Here is a 27,810-nt window from a genome sequence, read left to right as displayed (position 1 = left end):
AAAATAGTTTTTCCTCCATTATTTTATTACTTGGCTAAACAAAAAAAATGAACTTTAGGGCCATGTGCAAACACGGAAGGACAAACAGCAGTAAAGCAGGCATTTCTTTTGATTTTATTATTTTTTAATATAAAAAAATAAAGACCATCTTTTCCCAGGTTATAATGTCTGAGGGGAACAAATAGCCACACAGCTTAAAACCACCTTGTGAATGTCAGCAGCACTCAGAAAGTTCAATTCAAGGCCAGGTTTGCCCCATCTACTAAAAAATGCATTAGTAGCAAAGTGAAGGGTGCTAAGCTCTGGAAATGAGTGAGCATTTCTCATTGTGGACCAAAGCAGGAGATGGTGCTTCACCTCAGACAGACCAGACAAGGCTCTGGTGTTGTAGTTCTGTGCTGATTTATCTACATCCCAAGGGAACGACCACCAGTGATCTCAATCTGATGTTTTAGTCACCCTTGTTATCTCTAGACATAGAATGATGAAGTCTTTTCTTAGGGATGGCATGACAAAGCCCAGTCCAACTCCAAGTTGTTCATGGTCATGATGCAGAAGTCGCCCCAACATCAAGGCAAGAGACTCAGGAGAGATGGGAAGCTGGGTTTATCTACAGAGAATAATCTCCCACTGACCAGAGGAGTCAGACACACCTCTGAAAATCTTCATGAAGCAGATAGAAGTGTCAAAGAGCTGGGCAGTGGTGGTGCGTACTTGAGAGGCAGAGGCAGGCAGGTCTCTGAGTTCAAGGCCAGCCTGCTCTACTTAGTGAGTTCCAGGACAGTCAGAAACCCCATCTCAAAAAAGAAAAAAGTAAAGGTCATAGTTTAAAACAGCCCCATGCTTATGTAATCTCCCAGTTCTAGACACAATTTAATCATGTTGTAAAGCACTGGCAGAATGTTCCAAAAGACAGCTTCAGCTGGAAGTAGGCTGCGGGAGAGCTCCTGAGCTGGGCTCTAGTTCCCCCTGAAGATTAGGCATATGCAAAACACCTCTGGAGGCCATTAAAACTCTAGGTAGCCAATGACATAGTGGCCCCATCATCCAAACCTTAGAGCTGGAAGGCGGTGGGGTGGGGAACCGGCTCGTTTCTATGTTGCATACTGCCAGGGGCTGGGCCACATTACAGGAATGATGCTGTGTCGACAGCCAACAGTCTTAGTCAGCTCGGGCTGCACAGCACAACAACCAAAAGCTAAATATAAAGAGGGTAAGACAGGTGAGGGCGCAGCTCCCATTGGTCCTAAAGCAAAAGCTTGACCACACCCTGGGTGGACGGTGGTGCCGGTGACGAGAGCTGTGAGGCTGGCTCCCCAAACTCCAAGCGTTTTCCTGACCTTCAGACAGAGCACACACATTTAATAGACGTGACAGGAGTTTGCCATGGCTAGCACAGGGACCCCAGGGTTCTAAGAGTGAATGTCAAGAGCAGTGACAAGTCTCACAGGGTCTCAGTTTTCTCTCCTGCGAAATGAAGAAAAGGATACTGGCTATCTGGTTCCCTGATTCCAAAGGCTACAGAAAAAGCACCCTATCTCAGAAGATTCCACAAAAATGTCTACTTCTTGGTCACTTCATTTAGAGTGGGGAATGCTTAAACTTGAACCCAGAGACTTATGTCTACTGAGCAACATTTCTTAATTTTTAATTTGATTCCTTGAATTAAAAAAAAAATTAAGGGCTGGAGAGATGGCTCAGCGGTTAAGTGCACTGCCTGCTCTTCTAAAGGTCCTGAGTTCAATTCCCAGCAACCATCTGTAATGAGATCTGGTGCCCTCTTCTGGCGTGTGGGCACACATGCAGACAGAATACTGAGAATACTGTTCACATAATAAATAAATAAATAAATAAATAAATAAATAAATAAGTAAATAAATAAATAAATAAATGAATAAAAAATTAAGGTTGACGAGATGGCTCAACAGGTAAAGATGTTTGGTGGTAGCCTAAAAATTTGAATCCAGAACCCACACAGAAGAAAGAACTGACTTTTGCCAGTTGTCCCCTGACCTTCACTCATGCACTATGGAAAACATACTTGTGCACATGTATACACACAATAATTTAAAATTTTTATTTTAAATGAAAATTTGACTGGGCATGGTGGTATGCATGCCTTTAATCCCAGCACACAGAAGGCAGAGATAGGCAGTTCTTTGGTCTGCACAGCCCTTCAAGTCCCAGGCCAGTCGAGGGTACACAGTGAAGCCTGGTTTCAAAAATAAATAAATACACTTTAAAAAAAATCTGTATTTAAAGGTCCAGAAGCTAAGTGTGCAGCTGTGGATGAATTCACTTCCCTCACGTGCTGCCTCACACCTGGGCTCCAAGGCCATGCAGGTTTCTTTTGATGAATTCCAAGATCTAGGGCTTTCCTTAGGCAAGAAAATAAAAGAAGTGCTGGCACTCAGTTCTGTGTCCCATCCCTGTGGCTGTTTCCAGGAATCTGATCCGGCTGGACTGATTCAGTGCCTTTAGTTTCTTGAAGATTCTACAAATTTAAAAATAAGAGCTGGGCGACAGCTCAGTTGGCAAAAGTGCTGCCTTGCAGCACCAGGACCTGAATTTGATCCCCAACACCTATGTAAAAAGCCAGACATGAGGATCATGCTTTTGACCTCAGCACCGAGGAAGCAGAGGCGGGTGGATCCCTGGGGCTTTTTAGCCTACTTGACGAGTTCTATGCCAGTTAGACTCTTGTCTCAAAAATCAAGTGGACAGCACTTGAGGAACATCACTTACAGCTGACCTCTAGCCTCCGCATACACAAGTACACAGTGCAGCCAAACTCATAGAATGCTTTAGTGGCAGTGCAACTCCCCACAAAGGATCCGGACAGGCCCTCTTCACAGTACAAAATCACACTATAAACACTGCTCTTTCCTTGTCTGCTGGCCCAAATTCAGGTATTATCTAATTTGGCCTTAAGCAAAGGGCTTATTCAAGGCTAGCCTGGAAGCAGAGACTAAGGTTTTCTGCAATAATCCTATAGCCTTAAAACTAGAGACCATGTGGGGCTGGGGCTGTTGTCTGATCTTAGTTCATCAAAGGCACTGACCCTTTATCTCCGACACTGGTGCTGCTCGGCCGTCTGTCACCACCATCTCGGCCTTTGGTTCCTTGCCCTGAGGCTGGTCCACTCGCCCAGCCTGGGGACGGATCACACACAAAGTTCCTGCACGATGCTAGTTTGGACTCCAGCGCCTGGGAAGAAACACTTTCATCAGTCAAGGTGTAGACAGAGGTTGGAGAAATAGCCAGCTGGGGGAGGGGGTGCTTGCCAAGTGTGCATGAAGCACAGGGTTTGATCCCCAGCAGTATAGAAACAAGGTATGGCATACCTGTAATCTCAGTACTCAGGAGGAAGAAACAGGAGGATCAGAAGTTAAAAGTTATCTTCAGTTACTTAGCAAATTTGAGGCCAGCCTGAGCCACAACCTTCCCCACCCCTCAAGGAAACAAAAAAGACAGGAACAGAAAAGTCTGAGAGCCACTGGGCATGACGGCACACACCTCTGACCCCCTGCCCTCAGGAGACAGGAGCAGGCAGATCTGCTTGAGTCCCGGCAGAGCGGATCTCAGATGCCTTGCCAGTCTAGGCCACAGTGAGCTCCAGGACAGCCAGGGTCACAGAGAGATACTATCAAAAAAACCAAGTAGAAGGTGGGAGCCAGGGAAGAGAAAACCACTTAAATTGTGTTCCCAAGATTCTGAGGGGTCCTCAGTAGAACCCAGTGTGTCTACAAGGACTAAAACTACCCACCTAAAATATCCAGAAGCTTCCCAGAAAATCATTAACTCCACCTAGTAAAATATGAGATAGGCGTGGTGTACACCTGTAATCTTAGCACTCAAGGGACTGAGGCAGGAGGCCAGCCTAGGTGACACAGAAAGACCCTGTCTCAAAAAACAACAAGAAACCAAACAAACAAAAAAGAACTACCCTCACCAAATACTAAGAATAGTAATAATCATCTTCTGGAACCGTTTGCTTGTTTACCTCATCAAACCTGCAAAGAGAGTCAAACGAGGTGTTGAACTTGAAGGAAACAAACCTAAAAATTCACAGAGATACAGACCTTCAGCATGCGTGTGTGAGCGTGCGTGCATGCATATGTGTGTGTGTGTGTGTGTGTGTGTGTGTGTTCTCTTTCTGCCTCAGGCCAGGCTGACATCAAATGGCCTTCAGGCGTAGTTTCTAAAACTGAAAGAACAGCTACAAGAATTCTATGTGGCTGCCTGAGGACAAAAGCTCCTCCCTGTGACTAACAAAGCCAGGAAGGCCAAGGCTGTTTCTTTGCTCTGCTTCTTAAGATGTTCTACAGACAGAGAGAATGAGGAAAACGGACTGACCCGTTTTTAAATAGCTCTTGGACTTTTTTTTTTCCAGATTAAGAAAGAACTTCCAGTTTAGTATGGTAGCCCACAACTACAGTCTCAGAATTTGGGGGACCGTGAGGCAGGAAGAAGGCTGCTAGTGTGGGGCCAAAATGGAAGATGCCTAGATTCAGAGTACCTGATCCCTCTACAATGAAACTCTTGTCTCTTGAGCTAATGATGTAAGGTCTAGCCACATCACAGAGATCAGGTCTCTGTGAAAGCGGAAAGAGAGGCTCTGTCTAGAAAACCTTCAAACAAAAAAAAACCCCGCAAAGGCTGGAGCTTACCCCAACTTTCCGAAGCAGGTCCCCAACGATGTTTAGGGCTGATATTCGCGCTGCAGGTGTGAGTGGGGTCCCACTATTAGAGCTGTCCAGACCTGGGTGTACAAGAAGCATGAGTCACACAGTACTGTGTGACAGTCTATGTACCAATGTCACCAAACTCCAACTGTGGGGTGGGGATGAAAGCTGACACCTTCCCTTTGAGTCTGGTCACTATCTTATTTGGGCAACATGCCAAGAATCTACCAGTCTATTTTTTGAGTTCTTGGTAAGATTATGTTAAACATCTATTTTCACAGGTTAATCTTTTGAAACCAAGTTAAGGCAGCCTAAGAACTCCACAGAGCTCGTTAACACTGAAAATGATTAGGATAGATATATGCATGGTGAAAAAAATTGGTGAGCAAAGGCAGGGTCCCTCCTGTCAGTGTGGTCACTGGGGTTGCAGCCATGCATCACCACCACCAGCTGAGTGAACCACATGAAACTGCTCCACTTATGGCCAGTGATGGCTCAGTGGGTAAAAATACTTGCTGCTGAGCCCAACTTCCACATGCCCACCATGGCAGCCCTTCATAATTAAAAAGAAATTCTTTTTCTTTTTATGAGCCCCTCCCCCAACACAGCTGTAGGCCCCACTGAGACCAGCTGAGCCTGAACCAAACAGCCCCAGTAGTTTGAACCCCAATAGGCTCCTATATTTGAATGCTTGGTCACCAGGGAGTAAAACTGTTTGAATGGATTTTAAGGACTGGGAGGTGTGGCCTCGTTGGAGTAGGTGTGGTTCTGTTGGAGGAAGCTTTACTAGGTTTCAAAAGCCCAAGCCAGGCCCAGTATCTCTACTTGTGGACCAGGAAGTGCCTGCCTGCCATCATGTTCTTTGCCATGATTAAAATGAACTAAATCTCTAAAACTGTAAGCAAGCCTCCAGTTAAGTACTTTCTTTTATAAGATTGCCTTAGTCATGGTGTCTACGCAGCAAAAGAACAGCGATTCACCAAAAGACACCAAGTGAGTCATGTGAACCCTGAAACACAGGAAACTGCTCTGGACTGGGACCCCAGAGACCACACCAGTCTTCATGAGCAAGGCTCACACTGTGAACTGAGGCTTACACCCCTGAACCAGCCTACCTGGCTGTGAACCTCAACTCTGCCACTGAGCTGTTAGGTGACGTTGGGGACATCTGAAAGATGGGACTACCACGGGTACTGAAGACTGCGAGGAGGCTCTGCGTGGTCCTACTATGAAGTGTGGTAAACAAGACCATATAATGAGCATTTGATAATTGTCTATTTGCCTGTAGGGGCCTGATTCTTCAATTGAGAGGCTGGGGGCAGAACTCAAAATTTTCAGTTTTAAGCACACCAATTACTTTGGGCCCATTTCCAAGTAGATCTATTGCAGAACTCCTCCTTCCCCTCATAAGTATTTATTTATGAGATAGTCACTCACAATGTAGACCATGCTAGCCTTGAACGTTTAATCTATTGCTTCTGCCCCAAGAACACAGAGATTACAGATATGTACTATCATGTCCAACCCATGATGCTTTTAACTTTTATTTGTACGTGACCGGAGTGTTTTACCACGGGATCGGCTATGCCTGCGTCCCTTGAGACCCTCCTGTCATGTACCATGACAGCCTGCCCACTGCATCCCCCACACTACTCCCCAGCTGTAGTGAGGAGCTGCAGGCAAGGCCTGCTTTTCATCCTGCCCAGCTCCCAGCCACCGGCTAGCTTTACCCAAAATAATTACACAGAAACTGTATTCTTTTAAACACTGCCTGGCCCATTATTTTCAGCCTCTTACTCACATCTTGACTAACCCATATCTAATAATCTGTATAACACCACGAGTGGTGTCTTACCAGGAAAGATTCAGCACATCTGGCCTGGTGGCTGGCTTCATGGCATCTGGCCCAGAAAGGAGAGGCAGGGCAATTTTTCTGAGCCATCTACCTCACTTCCTTCTTCCTGTTCTGTCTACTCCACATACCTATGTTCTAACCTATGAGGCCAAGCAGTTTATTATTTAACCAGTGAAATCATCAGATAGAAGACACACCTACATCATTTCCCCTTTTTCTGTTTAAACAACAAAAAAGGCTAATGATGGAGGAGAGTTATCTGTCTATGTTACTTTCATTGGTTAATTAATAAAGAAAACTGCCTTGGCCCTTTAAGATAATGGAAAATTAGGTAGGCGGAGTAGACAGAACAGAATGCTGGGTAGCAGGAGTGGGGAGACGCTTCAGGCAGTCGCCATATGCAGTCGCCATGCTTCTCCTCTCTGAGATGGATGCAGGTTAAGCCCTCTCCTGGTAAGCCACCCCTCATGGTGCTATATAAATTACTAAATATGGGTTAAAGCAAGATATGAGAATCAACCAATAAGAAGCTACAGATAACGGGCCAGGCAGTATTTAAATGAATACAGTTTCTGTGTAATTATTTTGGGTAAAGCTAGCCGGGTGGCGGGACACAGCCCCGCTGCTCCATTCAACAGACTGGCGCTCCAACGTGGTGACTAAATCCACTTAAAAACCTAAGAGGGCTTTAAATAAAGGAGAGAGAGAGAGAGTTTAACACAGCTTTTTGTTGTTTGCCTGAATGTGCCGTAGAGAGATCTCCTGTTTCGGCAATAGCGGCAGAGAAAAAGCTGAGTCATTTTAAAACGCGGCTTCCTGGTGCTGTGCTGCCAGTGCAAACTCTGGCTATAAAGCATTTCAATGACTTTTACGGACTGGATATTTGTGTTCCCGCTTGGGATAGGAAGGAGAGTGCACTGAGACCATGCCAATGGCTCAGAGCTCCCTGCCTGCACCTGGGCAGATGGTGGAATCAGGCTTAGGCAGGCAGAAGAGCATGGCGGATTTCTGCCACCATACAGAGAGATGTTTTCAGACTGCGCAGTGCTCTGCATGTCAGATTTTTTTTTTCTTTTTTCTTTTTTTGGTTTTTCGAGACAGGGTTTCTCTGCAGCTTTTTTAGAGCCTGTCCTGGAACTAGCTCTTGTAGACCAGGCTGGCCTTGAACTCACAGAGATCCGCCTGCCTCTGCCTCCCGAGTGCTGGGATTAAAGGCGTGCGCCACCACCGCCCGGCTCTGCATATCAGATTTTATTGTAACTTGGATGAAAAGAGTTTCTGTGCTGAACGATCAGTCTCAGAGTTAAAATGCTGAGTGCGGCTCCTACCTGGCGGCCCCAGAGCTAGCACAAAATGGTACATCCTCCATTTTGAAATTGGAGAGAGGTGGAGCCAACATTCAGAGCAGCCCAGCGGCTCTGCAGCTCAGAGGCACAAGTGGCTCCACCATGTTGGATTGGGTGGGGCAAACCTGCAGTTCCTGTTTTTGACCTAGGAATGTCACAGCTTAGAATCTTAAGCGCTTAGCGATTTAAAGGCGCAAATCAAACATGTTTCTGGACAGTAAAGAATTACAGATTCACAATAGGACAGATTCAGACATAGAAGACCCCAATATGGGTCACAATGTTGGATGAATGTACGTAGGCTTGAGAGAGAGAAGAAAAAAAAATATAGAAAATAAAGTTAATGCCTTTAAAAAAAGGGTAAAGTCTTTAAAGAGACAGAATAAAGTAAAATGATAGAGTAAAAATAAGCCATGTAAAAATGAAAAATTCACAGAGAGTCTGGATTATGTATTTTATTGTGTTTTCTTTGAAATTTTTGACTGTAAAGGAGCTAAGTACAGAGAGGCATTTCATTATATGGGCTGCCAGGCTAGACCAGAATGGACATCTTAATGGTATGACTTCAGGATTTGGATCTAAGAACATGATGCTTTGGAAAAAGAGTTTCTGCTTTTGTTTTCACAGAGGACGAGACTCTGTGGATTGCTTCTATCCCAATATGGTATGATAGACCACGCCCTCCTAAAAGGTTGCTGTGAACACCCTCAAAAATTACTTTGCTCAACTGCCGACTGAGATGAACCTAGCAGACAGGATATACCATGAAAGACCTAAATAACAGCGCCCCCACTCAGCAGGAAACAGTTTGGAGAGAAAAAACTGCGCCCATATTCCCAAATATTGTTCATAAATGTTCTTTTACATTTAAAGGGGGATATGATATAGAGATAAATAATTTGCATTGGTATGATTTTAAGGTCAATTTGTTATATGTATATGTATTTCTGATCTTGATTAAGGTATTGTGATTGTGTAGTTCATTTAAGAATGTAATGTATAATTAGGAAATATAGGTTGTTAATGGATAATCATCAATAATAGTCAAGCTTGTAGTCATTTTAGTTAGATTTTCTAGATGTGCATAGATATATTTCAGATAGGCATTCTTCATATCTTTCAAAGACTGCAGAATATGGCATTTAATGTTTTAATAACTTAGGGTTATTCATGACAATGAGACACGTCTGCTCCTGGCAGCACCAATCTACTTCGAGAGGAAGATGGGCATCGAAGAGGCTACTTAAGGAGTTTGTTAGCCATTTGGGCAAGAAACTGCTCTTGCCTGGACTGTTGCATAAACTGGACACAAGGAACCCACAGAAAGAGGACTGCTGAACTTGCCTAAAGGTGAGATGGTCTTTTGGGGTTCCTGATTCATTAAAGAGTCTGCAGGACACAGCAGAAAGTGACTGAACTGTCTTTGCAATTTCCTGCTTTATGGAAATGTCTGCTGGATACTTATGGGCCTGTAGGCTGAAGATGGATGCCCCAACGGTACAGAGGAACTTTGGGTGACTGTCCAGGCAGCGAACTGTCTCTGTCATTTCTAGAGTTTGAAAGCTGCATATGACTTGTTTACTTAAGTAATATTATATCCTTCTGGAGTCTTTGATGGAGTTGAAGGATAGATAGTTATAGCTTTCCTTAGTTATGATAAAAGATAAAATAGATCTAAATAGTGTAACTGTAATACTTGCTTAATAACTGTTTTGTTATATGTAATTTTGCTATGTTAAAGTTGAAGCCTTTCTTTTTTGTTTAAACAGAAAAAGGGGAAATGATGGAGGAGAGTTATCTGTCTATGTTACTTTCATTGGTTAATTAATAAAGAAAACTGCCTTGGCCCTTTAAGATAATGGAAAATTAGGTAGGTGGAGTAGACAGAACAGAATGCTGGGAAAGAGAGGGGAGATGCTTCAGGCAGTCTCCATATGCAGTCGCCATGCTTCTCCTCTCTGAGATGGATGCAGGTTAAGACCTCTCCTGGTAAGCCACCCCTCATGGTGCTATATAAATTACTAAATATGGGTTAAAGCAAGATATGAGAATCAACCAATAAGAAGCTACAGATAACGGGCCAGGCAGTATTTAAATGAATACAGTTTCTGTGTAATTATTTTGGGTAAAGCTAGCCAGGTGGCGGGACACAGCCCCACCACTCCTTCAACACCCAGCCTGAGCTAGACCCACACCGCCTCACCCAGGACCCACACTGGCTCTCACCAGAACAAACCTTTAATTTATTCACTCATTCATTTTGAAGCAGGGTCTCTCTACAAAGCCCTAGCTTTCCTGGAACTCACTATGTAGACTGGCCTTGAACTCAGATCTCCACCTGCTTCTGCCTCTCAAATACTGGGCTTAGAGGTCTGCATTACCACATCTGGCCTAGGGCAAACTCTTTGAATCAAGGAAAATTTTTCCCTTTGCCCCATCTCCTTACCACGTCTGAATATTCCTGGTGTGTTTAAACCAGAGCTGGGTCCTCGGTGAGCTATGGGAGTGGATGGCATAGAGCCTGTAGCCTGCACAGCCATGTCTGTCCTCTCGGTTTCCCCAGAGCCTGGCAAGGGTGTCCGGGGCTTGTCTTGCTTCTGCTGCACAGCCAATTCCTGCCGCAGATCTGTGCCAGGAAAGGATCCAGAATGTGAGCCCTTTCTTCTGGGTGAGGATGAAGCCAAAATAGGAGGGCTACAACCCAGAAATCAACCTTGAAACCCTGACTAGAGGGATACCTACATGTCCTCCTAACAGTTATACAAAACAATACACTTTCTTTCTGCAGGACATACAGTAAAATACAAAACGATGGTACATGCTTCACCATGCTAATGCTTAGAAAGACTTCACATTGTCCCAGGTGAAACTACCCCACTCTCCAACCCCCAGGGCCCTTCCCTCTAGAACGTGTGACCAAGTTTTCCTTTTTTTTTCCTGTGTGCTGTTGTTTTTTCTTTTCTTTTTGAAGCTTGGGAACAGTTTTATTCAAGTTTAAAAGAGAAACCCAAGCAGGCAAGCTTGAAATCTTAGCAGCTACCAGAAAGAAGTTAAGAGAAAAGGAAGAGAGAAAGCCACATCTTTGAGTCGGACTTGTGTACTCAACAATGGCGGGGAGTGAGGAGGTGCAAGGGAAAGCAATTCAGAAAGTAGGGTAAACCTGTAGAGCAGCAGGTGGTTCAGCAGACTGTAGGACCCAGCCCTGACAAGCTCAACAGAGGCCCAAGTCTCAGTAGTTTACCCTAAGGCAATACCTGATTCCAAGAAAGACCACAAACTGTGACCACCCCCGCACCACCCAGGAACAGACCATCTAAAGGAAATTCCTAACGTTCGACCACAGTAGATAGGATCACCTGCCCAATCAGGGGTCCTGAACCTTAGAAATCCTTCACCCCCACCTTTACTACTATAAAAACCTAACCCCAACTGAGCTTGGGGTGGGGGGTCTCCGATCACTCCAACACGTTGAACACATGGAGAGACCGAGTTTGCAAGCATGTGTAAGAATAAAAGCTCTTTGCTTTTACACACAGGACTCGGTCTCCTAGTTGGTTTCTGTGATTAGGGCGTAACTAGATGACTGTCTTTTTGCTAAGTATCCAGGATGGGCTCAAATACTTGATCCTCCTGTGTCAGCCTCATGAGCACTAGACTCCGAGTGTCCACCCAACCTTTGCAGACCTCCTCTGCATAGTTCACATGTGCTGTGAGCTCCTATTGCATGTAATACAAGTGACTTTTAGGAAGCATTAGCAGTGGATATACCACTTCCTGCCTGTGACTAATTCCCTCCCCTCCATGAAGGCTCTGGCCCATCTTTCCCATGACAACATGTCTACCAATGTCCACACTCCACAAAATAAATTCCTACGGTTTATCGGCATCTCATTAATGATGGCGCTCACCTGTCCAAACCAAATGTGCTTCAGACTTCAGAGCTCTTTAAATTTTGTGATATTTGATTGACTTTACCAATCAATTGAGAATTTTCCCATCCAAGGCTTTGTTGTTTGTTTGTTTTTGGTTTTGTTTTACTTTGTTTTTTGAGACAGGGTCTCTGAAGGACAGGCTAGCCTTGATTTGCTATAAAGCCATGGATGACCTTAAATAACTGATCCTCCTCCCTAGTGCAGGGATCACAGGTATGCATCAACATGCCCAGCTCCACTGAGTACTCCTAATGGAATCCAACATGTTCTGAAATCTAAAACTATTTAAACTTGACTGTTGCTTTTTTCTTCTTTTTTTTTTAAATTAATTTATTTTTTTATGTATACAGTGTTTTGCCTGCATGTATGCCTACAGACCAGAAGAGGGCACCATATCTCATTATAGATGGTTGTGAGCCACCATGCAGTTGCTGAGAATTCAACTCAAGACCTCTAGAAGAGCAGCCAGTGCTCTTAACTGATGAGCCATCTCTCCAGCCCTGACTGCTGCTTTTAAAACCTTATCTAGGGGCTGGAGAGATGGCTCAGAGGTTAAGAGCATTGCCTGTTCTTCCAAAGGTCCTGAGTTCAATTCCCAGCAACCACATGGTGGCTCACAACCATCTGTAATGGGTCTGGTGCCCTCTTCTGGCCTGTAGGCATATACACAGACAGAATATTGTATACATAATAAATAAATAAATAAATAAATAAATAAATAAATACCTTATCTAGTAACTACACCATTGGAAATCAAATTTTTGTAGAAAGAAAGAAAGAAAGAAAAAGAGAGAGAGAGAGAGAGAGAGAGAGAAAGAAAGAAAGAAAGAAAGAAAGAAAGAAAGAAAGGAAGGAAGGAAGAAAGAGGAAAAGAAAAAGAAAGGAAGAATGGACAGGCATGATGGTGCAAACCTTTAATATCAGTACTCAGGAGCCAGAAGCAGGTGGACTTTTGTGAGTTCAAAGTCAGACTGGTCTACAAAAGGAGTTCCAAGACAACCATGGCTATTACACAGCAAACCCTGTCTTGAAAAACAAAAATAAATAATAAACAAGAAATTAGGACTTGGAACAAACTCTCTTAAGCACTCAGCTTGGATGGATCACTAATGAAGGTCTCATTAGTGTGAAAACTTCATGCCTGGAACAACAGTCAAAAGTTGGCCAGCAATATAATGGCATTTTTTTTTTTTTTTTTTTTTTGGTTTTTCGAGACAGGGTTTCCCTGTAGTTTCTAGAGTCTGTCCTGGAACTAGCTCTTGTAGACCAGGCTGGCCTCGAACTCAGGGATCCGCCTGCCTCTGCCTCCCGAGTGCTGGGATTAAAGGCGTGCACCACCACCGCCCGGCTTATCATGGCATTTTTATCCCCCTAGAAACCCTTGTGCTTCTGCCAGGCCTCAAGCCTACCTGGTACAGGTGGGATCATTCCCCAGGGGGTCATTTCTGAACCAAGGAGGAAGAACCCAAGAACAAAGCTGAATCTGTCAATCCCAAGGCTTTTCCTGAAGCCATGAGATTTCTGAGTCATCCCAGGAATCCCTGTCAGCAGCTGACAATTTGGAGCAACCATCCTGGCAAGCTGCTCCTCTGCTCTGTGAGGCCCACTTGTGTACAGAACAGCACCAGACTTCCTGGAAAGGCAGTGCTAGGCAAAAACAAGGACAGTATTGTCTTGGATGGAGAGGTACCATGCTGGGGGAAGACAGGGAAAGTCTCTGACCTCTTGCTTCATCCTTCAACCTCTGCACAGATTCTAGAAGATTTTCCTTCTCGTCCAGCTCACTCTCCAGGAAGGCATTTCTTTCGATTGCTTGATTCAAGCGCTGCTCAAAGTCTTCCAGAGACATGATTGTGGCTCTGAATAAAAGAAACACAAAGTTATCCAAGATAGCAATGGCAGCATGTGTTGGTATCTGCAGGCCTGGAAAATATGACAAAAGACACGCCTGGGCAGTCCTAAATACCACAGGCCTGGTCAAGTCAGCTTCCTGGGCCTCAAGTTATTCACCAACAAAATATGGGATCATTAGAGCTGAGAACAAGCTGTCTTGTGGGGCAGGTCTAATGATTTCCACATGGCATTTAGTGATGATCTAAGGCCCTGTCCGTCAGGACCACATGCTCGGCCCCATCACTGACAGCAACCAGCTCTAGCTTGTCTAGGAATGCTAATTAGCATTCAGAACCGTCCAACACACACACGCACACACACACGCACACGCGCGCACACACACACACACACACACACACACACACGCACACGCACGCACACACACAGCTCCAGCACTAATCCCTTAGTGACTTTAAAGCTGCAGGTGTGGCTGTCACTAAGTGCTTGAGCATCTATATGAGCTAAGATCCCCCAACACCCACACAAAAAGCTGGGTACACAGCCTGAGCCTGTTATCCCAGTATCAGGTGGTTTTCTAGCCAGCCAGCCAGCCAGCCTATCCAGAATAGGGAGCTCTAGGTTCACCTAGACATCCTGTCTCAAAAATATGATGGGTGACTGAGAATACCTGCTGTTGACCTCTGCCACCCTGCCCTCTATGTGCACACACTTGTGATGACAAAAACTGAAGCTTCCAAAGCTCTGGCATTCGGTCCCCCACCCAGCTGCCCCCCAACAGACACTCCTTTGTGAACATGGTAGGAATTTCACTAGAACACAGTGATAAATGGTGGTAAAGGCACCAAAAGGGCTGTAACTTCAAAACAACAACAATAAGAATCCATTCAGTGTTTAACTCAGGCCCAGCAACTTTCTCTGAATCTCCTCACACAGAAAGCAGGGGCAGTAAGCACAACTCTGTGACACAAAGCGGGAGTAAAGTGGAGTAAAGTGTCCAAACACGCTCATGATGACACTTTTTTTTTTTTTTTTTTTTTTTTTTTGGTTTTTCAAGACAGGATTTCTCTGTAGCTTTGAAGACCGTCCTGGAATTAGCTCTGTAGACCAGAGCTCTGGACTTGAACTCACAGTGATCCACCTGCCTCTGCCTCCACTGGGTGCTGGGATTAAAGGTGTGCACCACCACCGCCCGGCTCATGATGGCACTTTAAATTAAGGCTTCTGGGGAGCTATAGTGCAATGGCATTTTCTGCAGTAGGAAGCAGGTTTAGAGTCCTCCATGTAAGCTTTGGTCTTCAACTGTAGTGGAAGGCTGAATTTGTTAACGTTCAACATTCCCTATTAGCATCATGTTAGAGGGGCTGGAGAGATGGCTCAGAGGTTAAGAGCACTGGCAGCTCTTCCAGAGGACCTGAGTTCAATTTCCAGCAACCACATGGTGTCTCACAACCATCTATAGTGAGATCTGGTACGGAGGTGTACAGGCAGAAGGAACACTGAGTATATATAATAAGTAAATAAATTTAAAAAATAAAACAAAACAAAACATCATGCTAGCACCTGTTTGTTCAAGTTACCTAAGGTGCCTATCTAGTGACAAGAGGAAAGCATTCAATTAGAGACTAGGGATCTAGATGGAGGGACATGAATGCTTCCGGGAAAACAAATGTGTGCTCAGGACTCAGGAGGCCCAAGAGGTAAAGAAGCTGGTCGCCTAGGCTAGGAGATGGTTCAATAGTTAAAGCAACTGCTACATGTACAAGGACTGGAGTTGGGATCCCAAGATGCCATATAAATACCAGGTGAGCATGATGGCACCTGGCGCCCTCTCCTGGCAAGTGTAATTTTCTTTTGTTGGTTTGTTAGAATGAGACAGACTTGAAAGACCAATGGTAAAGAATCATTACAGGTAGGAAGCTCACACCTCTCTATGGAGTCTTAAACAAAACAGGTCAGGTGTAATGATATATCTTTGTAATCCTAACACTTGGGAAGCTAACACATGAAGGTTACAAGTTCAAGGCTAGCCTGGACTAAATAAAGAAACCTTGTCTCAATCCCTGCCCCCTCCCAAACTAGGAAAAAAAAAAACAATAAAACATACAACAAGTGTCTTATTTATGTATTTGCCTTTCTCTGCCTCCTGAGTGCAGGGATCAAAGGCAAGTGCCATCATGCCTAAGTCGAGCCAAGTGTTTTAAAAGACTAGAAAACAAAAGGCCCTCCTAACTGTGACTGTCTTGAATACACAAAAGTCAAACAACCCATGCACACTAACTAAAGCACACATTAGACAAAACCAAAAGAACCTCCAGACTCATGTCAAAGACAAACAGATGAAAGTCTCTTAGAAGCAATGAAAATACCCACACAAATCCAGTTTCAATACACTAGGTAGGGTGACAAATTTTGTTTTTTTTTTTTATTTATTTTATTATTATTATTTTTTTTTTTTTTTGGTTTTTCGAGACAGGGTTTCTCTGTAGATTTGGAGCCTGTCCTGGAACTAGCTCTTGTAGACCAGGCTGGTCTCGAACTCACAGAGATCCGCCTGCCTCTGCCTCCCGAGTGCTGGGATTAAAGGCGTGCGCCACCACCACCCCGGGTGACAAATTTTGAATTCTAACACTTAGGAGGTAGAGGCAGAAGGACCAGAATCTCAATGCTAATCCTTGGCTACGGAGTACAAGGCCATCTAGGCCAGATGAAACTCTGCCTACTGTCCCCAAAACTCTAACTTCAAAATGTGTAGAACAGTGTGAGATGTGGCTGTTGGTAGAGCACTTGCCCAGTGTGATTTTTGTTTGTTTGTTTTTGTTTTTGTCTCATTTTAAGACAGGCTTCTCTGTAGCTTTGGAGCCTGTCCTGGAACTAGCTCTTGTAGACCAGGCTGGCCTCGAACTCACAGAGATCCACCTTGGTTCTGGATTTGATTCCAAATACTGAATTAGAAGAGAGAAAAAGAGGGAGGAAGGGAGGGAAATAGGCTGAGAGAAAAAGAATGAGAATGTAGCTCAGAAAATGAATACCATAGCTATAGGTCTTCTAGAATTCAAAGTTGAGGTGAGCCCATTTCTCATCTATTTGGCAGGAATTCTAAGCCTCATCATCACTATGTTAAGGAGGTAAATTGGAAAACGAGGATTTGGTAAAGAGCCACTGGGAATATAAACTGGTCCTATACAAGTCACATAGGCGTGTGTCCTCAGACAGGATCCCACTGCTCAGGTGCACATCATAGGAGGTTGTTTATCACAGAGGCACTGATCAGTAAAGACATGCAGCCCCAAGAGCCTGGATAAGTTAGTCATCATGGTGTCAGCCAATGTCAGCTGCTCAGTAGATGAACAAGGGTGTTCTGTTGTCCTTCACTAGACAGATATCTTCAGCACCCATTGTTAAGTGAGAAAGCAAGATGTTCAATTCTGAGTACAGAGTGTTCTGTTATAGGGGACTGGGGGTGGAGGAATAACAATGCCTTTTGTTTTATTCTATTAGCCTATGTTAATTATATCTAAAGATTTCTTTATAACTTTTCATACATGAACATCATTTTGATCATGTTTGCCATGACCTCTCATTATCCTATTCTGTCCCCCACTCGCTCCTGTGTTATTCCATTTGTTTTTACGTCTTTAGCATGTGTGACCCAATGAGCCAATGTGGATTGCTTCCAGGAGCATGTATATTGCAGAGTGCTGCCTCGCTGAAGGAAAGTCTCAGCTGTAGCCATTAACTACCTGTCAATCTTCGGGAAGGCGAAGAGGTCTCATGAGCCCCTACCACTTTCATGACAGAGTATTTGTTTTTTGTTTGAATTTCCATTAAAAACAAATAAACAAACAAAACCTCCTAGAAATAGCTCAGCAGTTAAGACTATATACCGTACTGCTCTTGCAGAAGACCCCCATTCAGTTCCCAGAACCCATGTCAGGTGGCTCACAAAGTCTAGCTCCAATGGACGGGCTCTGTGGGAGCCTTCTCAGCTTGGTCGATCACCTTCCTGGACCTGGGGGGAGTTGGGAGGACCTTGGTCTTAGCATAGAGTGGGGAACCCTGATGGCTCCTTGGCCTTGAGAGGGAGGGAGGGGAGGTATGGGTGGAGGGGAGGGGAGGGAAGGGGGAGAAGGAGGGGAGGGAAGGGAGAGGAGGAGGGGAGGGAAGGGGGAGGAGGAGGGAAGGAGATGGAAATTTTTAAATATAAAAAAAATAAACCATGAGGAAAAAAAAAAAAAAAACAAAGTCCAGCTCCAGAGGATCTATACCTCTGACATCCATTGACACCTACATATACATATCTATACAGAGATACAATTAAAATCTTTTTTAAAGGGTCTGTAGAGATCACTCAGTGTTTAAAAGCACTGCTTGCTCTTCCAGAAGACCAGGGTTCAATTCCCAGAACCCACATGGCAACTCAGAATTTCTGTAAATCTAATTTTAGGAGATCAATGCCCTCTCCCGGCCTCTATAAGCACTGTAACAAGGTGCACATAAAAGTTTTAAACCTCTTAAAAATTCAAAGAAACTGGGCTGGAGAGATGGCTCAGCGGTTAAGAGCGCTGGCTGCTCTTCCAAAGGTCCTGAGTTCAATTCCCAGCAACCACATGGTGGCTCACAACCATGTGTAATGAGGTTTGGTGCCCTCTTCTGGCCCTTCAGGTATACATGCAGACAGAATATTGTATAATAAATAAGTATTTAAAAAAAATTCAAAGAAACAAGCCAGGCATGGTAGCACGCGCCTTTAATTCCAGCACTCCAGAGGCAGAGAAATCCTGTCCTGAAAACAAAACAAAAAGGAAAAGAAAGAAAAAAACAAAAACAAAAACAAGGAAACAAAAAAAAAAAAACTATCTTGGGCTGGTGAGGATAATTCAGTGGTTAAAAGTGCTTAAGTACTTGCTGTTCTTGCAAAGAACTGAGTTTGGTTCCCAGCACCCACAGCAGGCTTCCTGTGAGCCCCAGCTCCAGGGGATCTGAAGCCTCTTCTGGTTTTTGCAGGTAACCACACACAGGTGCATTTATACATACACATAATTAAGAATAATAAGACGGGGCTGGAAAGATGACTCAGTGGTTAAGAGCACTGACTCTTCTTCCAGAGGTCCCGGGTTCAATTCCCAGCACCTACATGCAGCTCACAACTGTCTCTAACTACAGTTCCAGGGACCTAACACCCTTACACAGACAAAAAACACCAATGCACAATAAATAAATAATTAAAAAAAATAAGACTAAGTCTGGGAATTCTCTACTCCCTCCTATATTAGTTTTGAACTGTGCAAATATACTAAGTTCTTGTGGAAAACTGCATTATTTATTTATTGATCGATTGATTGGTTAACTTTTCAAGATAGGGTTTCTCTGTGTAGCCCGGGTTATCCTGGAACTCGACTAGACCAGGCTGGCCTCAAACTCACAGAGATTTGTCTGCCTCTGCCTCTCGAGTGCTGGGATTAAAGGTGTGCGCCACCACCACCCAGCATGGAAACTGCATTACTGGTCCCAATTTTTCATCTGTCCCTTCACCCAAACCCCTGCTGAAGCCTCACTGTGGGTGGAATATACTCAGTGTGACCAAGTGATTTGCTTTTGATCAAGGATGTCTGTGTGTTTCAGAATGTGGCTTCACAGACTGTTTTAGTTAGGGCTACTATTACTGTGTAAACGCCATGACCAAAGCAGTTTGGAGAGGAAGGGCCGATTTGGCTCACATTTCCACACCACTGTTCATCCCTAAAGAAAGCTGGGGCAGGAACTCAAGCAAGGCAGGATCCTGAAGGCAGGAGCTGATGCGGAGGCCAAGGAGGAAATCTGTTTACTGGCTTGTTTCCCACAACTTGCTCAGCCTGCTTTCTTATAGGACCAGCAGGTCAGAGATGGCACCACCCACATTGGGCTAGGACCTCCCACCATTAAGAAAATGCCCTACCGGCTGCCTACAGCCTTTTTGGAGGTATTTTCTTAACCGAGGTTCCCTCTTCTCAAATGACTCTCACTTGTGTCAAGTTGACATAAAACTATCTAAGACATATACCCCAAACTATAGACTGAACCAAATATAAATCCATAAATGGATGCCAGGATTAATAAGAAATTAACATGCAATGGAACTGAGTTTAATACCCTAGGGGAAAGGATGAAAGGTCGAATAAACAGTGTGTATCCACCTGAAGAAAGCCAAACTGGACTGGCACTGTGTTCTAACCATAAGGAGAAATAAGTAGGCATAATAAAGGTGAAAAGCAGCAGGGTGGTGGTGGCGCACGCCTTTAATCCCAGCACTTGGGAGGCAGAGGCAGACAAATCTCTGTGAGTCTGAGGCCAGCCTGGTCTACAAAGTGAGTTCCAGGACAGTCAGAGCACAGAGCAGACAGAGAAACCCTGTCTCAAATAAACAGATAAATAAATAAACAAAAAGAGACCCTGAGTCTAAGATGGAAGGTAAGAACCTCGAATACTCAAGGTTCTTTGACACACAAGGATGCACACACACATTCATGAATGGAGGCAAAGACAAAGACATTTTCAGGTAAGCAAAAGTCCTACCTCACCCTATAAAAAACTCCAAGGGTAGTATTTCAAACTGGAGGAAGAAGAGAATAGACAGAAACTCACATTTTCAGGAGGGTGGGAAGACACCAGAAACAGTAAACATGTTCCATCTTGCCCATGCTATTAGGGCTTTGTTTTGCTCACCACCAAGTTCATCACACTCAATTCTGTGTCTGTTACCTCACAACCCTCTCCTCACCCTGCCTACCGTTTGGCTCTCTCCAGGTCATCATTGGCTTGTTCCAATTCCCGGATATATTTCTGCAATTGATCTTTAATGGCTTTCGTCTGAGCCAGATCATCCTCCAAGGCTGAGATCTGCCGGTAGCCTTCTGAATGTTGCATTTCAAACTTCTCCTGCAGGACAGATTGGATATATAATATTTATTTATTTATTATGTATACAATATTCTGTCTGTGTGTATGCCTGCAGGCCAGCAGAGGGCACCAGACCCCATTACAGATGGTTGTGAGCCACCATGTGGTTGCTGGGAATTGAACTCAGGACCTTTGGAAGAGCAGGCAATGCTCTTAACCTCTGAGCCATCTCTCCAACCTGCAGGACAGATTGGAAACCAGGTCGGTGACTGAAGCCTCTGACAAACCATGTTTACACCCAGTACAGCAAATGTGGGACAGCACTCCTGGACAGTGCCATCTATCTGCAGAAGACATTTGATGGCTTCAGGCACCGAAAATAAGTTCTTCCCCCTCCTCCCACCTTAGCAACAATATCTTATCTTCTTTCCTTGAGAAAGTGTCTCGCATGTACCAAACTGGTCAAACCAGCTAAGTACCCAAGAAGCAAAGGATGGTCTTGTCCTGATCTTCCTGCCTCCACCTCCCAAGTGCTAGGGCTATAGGCATGAGCTTCCACGCCCAGTTATACAGTGCTGGAGATTAAACCCAGGGCTTCATGTGTGATAGGTGATGGTTCTCAGTCTACAACTGAGGCACATCCTCAACATGACCCCAACATACTAAGGAATATCTCTCCCTTCATTGTCAGTTCCGAGTTATCCTTCACACCACTCCTGCAAGGCTGCTTTCCGCTTCCTCCCCCAACCTCCCCTACTCAGTCAACAGAATCTTCTTTCCTCAGACCTGAAATTTCAGGTGAGAAGCAGTTGTCCTATCGCTGTGATGAAACACCACAGCCAAAGCAACTTGGGGAGGAAAGGGTTTGTTTGGCTTACACTTCCACATCACCGTTCATCATCAAAAGAGGTCAGGACAGGAACTAAAACAGGACAGGAACCTGGAGGAGGAGCTGAGGCAGAGATCATGGAGGAGTGTTGCTTACTGGCTTGCTCCTCATAAGGCTTGCTCAGTCTGCACATTTTTTTTTTTCAAGACAGGGTTTCTGAATGAGTCTCAAGAATCTGCAATTCTAGCCAGGCGGTGGTGGCACACGCTTTTAATCCCAGCACTTGGGAGGCAGAGGCAGGTGGATCTTTGTGAGTTCAAGACCAGCCTGAGCTACAAGTACTAGTTCCAGGACAGGCTCCAAAGCCACAGAGAAACCCTGTCTCGAAATAAATAAATAAATAAATAAATAAATAAATAAATAAATAAATAAATAAGAGACCCTGCAATTCTAATGACACTGTAGCCTTTGATAAGTTCTCCTTGCCATGTCCCTTGTGAAATCAGTACAGACCACCACCAAGAAGGGTTGTAGGCCATGTGTGTGACTTGCTTTTCACCAACTTCCACCCACTGTGATAAAAAAATGTGCAATAACCACATACACCTGACAGGATTCCAGAAGGGAGTGGCCTAGTTACAGTCACTTCACCTTCTAAGACTGCCTCTTCAGCCATGCAACAGACATCCCTATCTGTAGACATGTCTCCTGTGCTCCTCACCCTCACAGTCTCCAACTCCATTCGAAGACGGTTATTCTCTGACAGGAGGTCCCGGTTCCTGGTCTCAGTTTGCTGCAGCTGAGTCTCCAATTCAGCTTCATATTCCCGGCTTCCTTCCTGGAATTCTCGGAGCTCCTCCTGTGTATTCTCGGCCCTGTAGTAGGATTGCAAATAAATTTATCACAGAATGATGATGTGTATTTGTGCTGCAGCAGCATGTGTGGATCAAGACTTTATTCAGGCACTGTTATTCCCATTTTATGGACAAGAAGATAGGTGATTAGAGCTGAAACTGAAGCACACAACTGTAATTTTAGCATTCAGGAGGCAGAGACAAGAGGCTCAAGAATTCAAGGTTAGCCTGAACTACATAGTGCTAAACCCAACACACACACACACACACACACACACACACACACACACACCCTTAGACATGTACACTGAAACATCAGCTTCAAATTTTAAAACGAGCCTACCCTTTTCAATTATATTTTATGTGTATGAGTGTCTTGTCTGCATGCCTGGTGCTCAAGGAGGTCAGAAGATGGTATCAGATCCCCTGAAACTGGAGTTAAGGATGGTTGTGAGGCACCATGTGGGCGCTGGGAACTAAGCCTAGATCCTCTGCAAGAACAAGTGCTCTTAACCTTAAGCCATCTCAAGGCACAGGTAAATCTTTTCCCCTACAAAAGACCTGACATCTAGGAATAGATAAAGACCCATCCAGAAACCACAATGAGATGTTAGGATGGTTGGGTTCCTCGGGTATTTGTGTTCACATCCCAACTCTGCCTCTCCCAGCTGCTGTCTTAGGCAGACTGACTGCCTTTCCTAAGGCTCAGGGGCCTCTGTAGAGCAAGGTGATCCTAGTATCTTCATGGGCTAGTAATGTTGGCTTCAGAGCATCATGATAGACCTATAGAAGAGGCAGCCACCATCCTCCCAGGAGGAATTAGTAAAGGGCACTGCAGGACTGACCTCTGCTTGTAGGTCATGGCCAGGTCTCTCCAATAGTTTGCTTCTTCCTCCTCTGATCCAAAGGTCTTTCCCGAGTCATCCATGGTAAAAAGGGCAAGAGCTCACTCTTCCTGTGACATGATGTCTGGAGAAAAGTTTAGCAATCATTAGTGACTTCTGGGTAAACAGACAGTCTTTAATAAAAAAAAAATAATAAAGTTTAAAAGCTCAACTTCATATTAGATCAAATGGGGGGGATTGCTTTCTCAAAAACTATAGCTAAATAAAAAGTAGGTCCTACCTCTAGTTACAGCCCAGGGCTTATGTGTATGTCCCCACATTTACTACCTAGTATAAGACCCTCAGCTCCAAATAAGATATCATCTAGATTCCTGCTCCTCTTGAGGAGACTTGTGGGGGGAAGGAGATGCAAATTACATGTAAATTACTACAAAGCCCTCAGTGAGCCCAGGGACAGAGCTCTGCCCAGGGTAGGTGTGCAGAGTATACTCTGCTGAGTTTGGACACAGGTGTGTCCCCGAGAAGCCAGCAGCAGCACTATGATATGCATTCCTGCAGTATCTGAGAACTCAGAATGCAAAATCCAACCTGGAAGTCAAGGCTGAGTTTCCTAAGAAGTTGACCCCTGAGAACCATGTGAAATGGGAAAGTGATGAGCATTGTACTCCTGACCCAACATTCAGGAAGCAGAGGCAAGAAGGCTGCAAGTTCAAGGCCAGCCTGGGACTCTGTTTCAAAGAAAACCAGAATAGGAAAGTAGGTGGAGGAGAAAAAAGGACACTGAATACATAGGTACTAGAGAAGTAGCTAGGCTTGAGGGGGAGGTGAGGAAGTCCAGGGAGGCTGATAGCAGAGAAGGGGAAAGAAAAGTGCAGATAAAAACCCAGGGGCAGATAAAAACCCACAGGAGACTTTTCAAACCCATTAACAAATTTACTGCCCACTGTGTGTGGTGGTAGACTCCTGTAATCCCAGCAACTGAGAAGCTGAGGCAGGAAGATGGAGAGATCCTAAGCTAATCTGGGCCACAGAGAAAGACGCCAGAAAGAGGGAAGAAAAAAAGGAGAAAAAGAAGAGAAACAGAGGAATGCCTGGCTGCCACATGGAGCCGCTGAGGATACTGACAGGTGGATTCTTTAACTCACAAGTTCAGCCTGGTGGTATGGCTGACTGCAGTGGGCCAAGGTGTAAAATGGGGATCTTCTACAATGATCCAGAAAAGGATAGAAAAAGTGGATAGAAAAAGAAGTCAGAATAAAGTGAAGGGAGAAGAACAGAGTCCAGGGATCCTAAGAAAGCAACAGGAGTCTGGTGCAGTGGTGCCATTTGGGAGACCAAGAAAGGAGGTCTGCAGCCCAAGTCAGAGGTTTGAAATCAACCTGGGCAACACAGTGAGACCTAGTAAAAGGGGGAGGGTCAGGACTGGGTAGGAAGAGGGCTCAGTGGGCATGAGGACCTATGTTTCAACCCCCAACCCTCATGTAAAAAGCTAGGCTACAAGCCGGGCGGTGGTGGTGCACGCCTTTAATCCCAGCACTCCGGAGGCAGAGATAGGCGGATCTCTGTGAGTTCGAGGCCAGCCTGGTCTACAAGAGCTAGTTCCAGGACAGGCTCTAAAAAAAAAAGCTGCAGAGAAACCCTGTCTCGAAAAACCAAAAAAAAAAAAAAAAAAAAAAAGCTAGCTCCAGGACAGGCTCTAAAGCTGCAGAAAAACCCTGTCTCAAAAAACCAAAAACAAACAAACAAACAAACAAACAAACAAAAAGCTAGGCTACACCCCCAGTGCTGAAGGGTTGTGTGGTAGAAACAGGAGGATCCTCAGAGCATGCTGGCCAGTCGGTCTAGCCAAATCAGTGAGCTCAGATTCACTGAGAGACCATGTCTCAAAAAAAAAAAAAAAAAAAAAAAAAAAAAAAAAAAAAACAACATGGAGACTCAATTGGCCCTAGTAAATCACAAAGCAAAAGCAAAAGCAAAACAAGACATGAAAGTGGAATGGTCAAGAGAGAGTGTCAGGGTGAGTATGACAATTGTATAAAATTGTCAAAAAAAAAAAGCAAGTGGAGGGTGACCATGGCTTTAATACCAGCACTTGGGAGCAGAGGCAGATCTCTGAGTTCGAGGCCAGCCTGGTCTACAGAGTGAGTTCCAGGACAACACAGAGAAATACAGGATACACAGAGATACCCTGTCTCAAAACAAACAAACAGAAATGCTGAAAGGGAGAGGCAGGGACGAGAAAGGAGCCAAATATTCACACATAAACCTGTATGATGATGGAAATACGGTGTGCACTTACAGAAGAGATGTCATTGTTGTGAAACACACCAAGAGTCAGTAAACCTAGTTTGTCTTCAAGCTCCTCATCCTCAAGTATGGAGACATGCAAGGACATGTCCTCACCATTCTCTAACATGGAGAACTATCAGCAGACTACTGGAAAACGGTGGTGCCCTTAAATAGGAACTATATACACTGCAGAAGAAGGGCAGTCTCCTCGCAACAGGGATAGACAGTGCCGGAGTGCGGCCAGAACGGGCACTACGCTTGCATACTTGTACCTGACACACTTCTTTACAACGGACTTTTTGGTAAAAAGAAACTAAAAAAAAAATTACAATTTACAATAAGCATTGTGAACTCAAGTTTCTATAAGGAAGGAAGTCAGGCTGGCTGCACCTTGTTACAGATTCTACAAACCAAATACTGAACTTCAAAATAATGTAAAATTAAATGTTGCAGATCAGAGCAGAATTATCGTGTGCTATTTTCAGCACCTTTGAAAGCTATTCATTGCCCTTCTCAGTATCTGACTTGTAAGTATCAAACCTAAAACTTGTTCTACGTAGAGCTTCAGTAGCTTCCACTAATCCAAATCTACGGGGGTTTCCCTGCTGTGACCCTAACACTGAATTTGGTAAACACCTTTATTTTTTACTTTATTTGTTCTGTAACCAATAAGATCTCAAGTAACCAAGAGTAACCGAATCTGTGCTGTAGGGCCACTGTCATTTATACTGGGTTCTAGAAAAACTGTATTATTCTATTGAGGTGAGAACTGTGGTTTTGAGCTGAAAATATGGTTGTGTCTGAAATTTTAAAAGGGTTACATTTGGTAGGCTAAGGATGTAGCTCAGAAATTGAGCCCTGCCTGAATGCACAAGGCCTTGGGTTCACCTTCCATTACTGGGGAGGGAGGGGTGGTGGAGCTTATATTTGAATAAGAATAAAAACAGAGTAACTGTTGTTTGGAGGTCATTTTATTCCACTGATCAAGGTGCTGTGGAATCTTCCTACTGTGCTCTGGGCCCCCTCCACGTCTTTTCAAACGTTTCTTTAACACCCACAGAGAGTTGGGCTATATCCCAAGCTCCTCCATCCTCCGGTGCAACCCTAGTGCAGGCTGTAGAGGTTCATAATTTCACTAGACTCACAAGTTCTACGGTAGAATACACTTTGGAAGAAAAAATAATATCTACATAGGATAAATCAAGAAAGCAAACTATTAGCCAAGTCGAGGTAAAATATAAAAATCGGAGACCCCTACGACTTCAAGGGGGTTGTCTGGTCACAGATATTTAACGCCATATGGAACGCTGTAAAAGGAATTACTTAAATCTCAAAACTGTTTGAATGCCAGTGTGTGGGGGAGGAGTGGTGCATGGTCAGATAACCTTAGGTTTGGGGAATAGTTTGTGTCAGACTGTACTTCAAAAGAGGTTATCCTAGCACACAATACACAAAACAGCAGGCAGCGAAAATTACAAACCTCCACCCTGACTCAAAAGATTTCTTTATCAGGGAAGTTTAGGAAGGTTCCGGGTAAAAAGCAGGAGCATGCACAGCCTGGCACAAAACCTAAATGACTTGGAAAAGATAAAGTCGCTCCGGAGTCATCCCACGACCTCAAAGAGGTTAGAGAGCTGGGCCAACAACCAAGGTGTGGGGTAAACACTCTCACCCTTTATCGGATAAAGTTTAATCGATCCAAAGTGATGTCTACAGAAATATGAAACGTCCGGGGGCCGAGACCCAAGAGGCACTGTGGGGGAAGTTGGACACAGGCTGGTACCCGTGCGGCAGCAGTTGGGGACCCGGCGACTGTGGGATGAAGAGGCTGGCGAAGTACCGGGCTTGAGGAAGGGAAGGGGCGGGCAGAAGAGGAACAGAGTTGGCCAGGGCGAGCGGCGGAGCTCACGGATGGAAGGCGGAAAGCTGGGGGTCAGGTTTGGGAGACGCGTTCGCAGAATGCTGCGGACGGGAGAGGCCCCGGCCGCAACCTGGCTTCACTTACCCCGCCCGGGCGACGACGATCCAGACAAGGCGCGGGCCAGCAGGGCCTGACCGCGGTCCCAGCCCCGTCCGTACCTTGCTGCCCGCGTCTCCCATTGGCTGCCGCACCCGGGACGCGTCTGGCTCAGCCAATCAGCGTCGAAAAGCGAGGTTTGGAAACTTTTTCCCCCTAGGCCCGGGCGCGTCGCCGCCGAGCTACGGTGGTGCCGGGCGGGAGGGGACGCGGGTGGTGCGGGCTGCTGGCCCGGAAGACGGTGTGGAGAGGGCTTGCAGGCGGTTCCGTGCACGCGGTGCCACGCACCCAGGAACACCCGCACGCCTGTCCTTCACACTGGTGGCATTTATCCGCCCTTGTTCTTGCCCAAGAAGAGACAAAGATGCAGTTGGTCGTAGAACCCCGGGCTTTAGGAGTACCTGGTATCGGGTTACACTTGAAAGCGC

The 27,810-nt window shown here is 45.0% G+C and overlaps 1 protein-coding gene across 4 annotated transcripts; it reads right to left on the bottom strand.

Annotated features, from left to right (window-relative positions):
* Window positions 1-91: 91 nt before the first annotated feature.
* On the bottom strand, window positions 92-27,463 carry Nde1 (nudE neurodevelopment protein 1). Of its 4 annotated transcripts, none has more exons than XM_038326266.1 (9): window positions 27,371-27,463; window positions 23,077-23,200; window positions 22,099-22,252; window positions 20,439-20,587; window positions 13,541-13,677; window positions 10,333-10,512; window positions 4,671-4,762; window positions 3,062-3,207; window positions 92-1,467 (listed from the first exon to the last, which is right to left on the bottom strand). In XM_038326266.1, exons 2-9 carry the CDS (start codon window positions 23,157-23,159, stop codon window positions 1,455-1,457), a joined length of 954 nt encoding a protein of 317 aa, XP_038182194.1. In that variant the 5' UTR covers window positions 23,160-23,200; window positions 27,371-27,463; the 3' UTR covers window positions 92-1,454. The 4 variants fall into 4 exon arrangements, with proteins under 4 accessions (XP_038182194.1, XP_038182192.1, XP_038182193.1 ...); XM_038326264.1 differs by having other exon boundaries at window positions 92-1,340; XM_038326265.1 differs by lacking the exon at window positions 92-1,467 and adding an exon at window positions 2,055-2,212.
* Between the last annotated feature and the right edge of the window lie 347 nt (window positions 27,464-27,810).

This window comes from Arvicola amphibius, chromosome 4 (genome assembly GCF_903992535.2).
Source record: "Arvicola amphibius chromosome 4, mArvAmp1.2, whole genome shotgun sequence".
Classification (NCBI taxonomy): domain Eukaryota; kingdom Metazoa; phylum Chordata; class Mammalia; order Rodentia; family Cricetidae; genus Arvicola; species Arvicola amphibius.
This window is presented reverse-complemented; position numbering and strand designations above follow the sequence as displayed.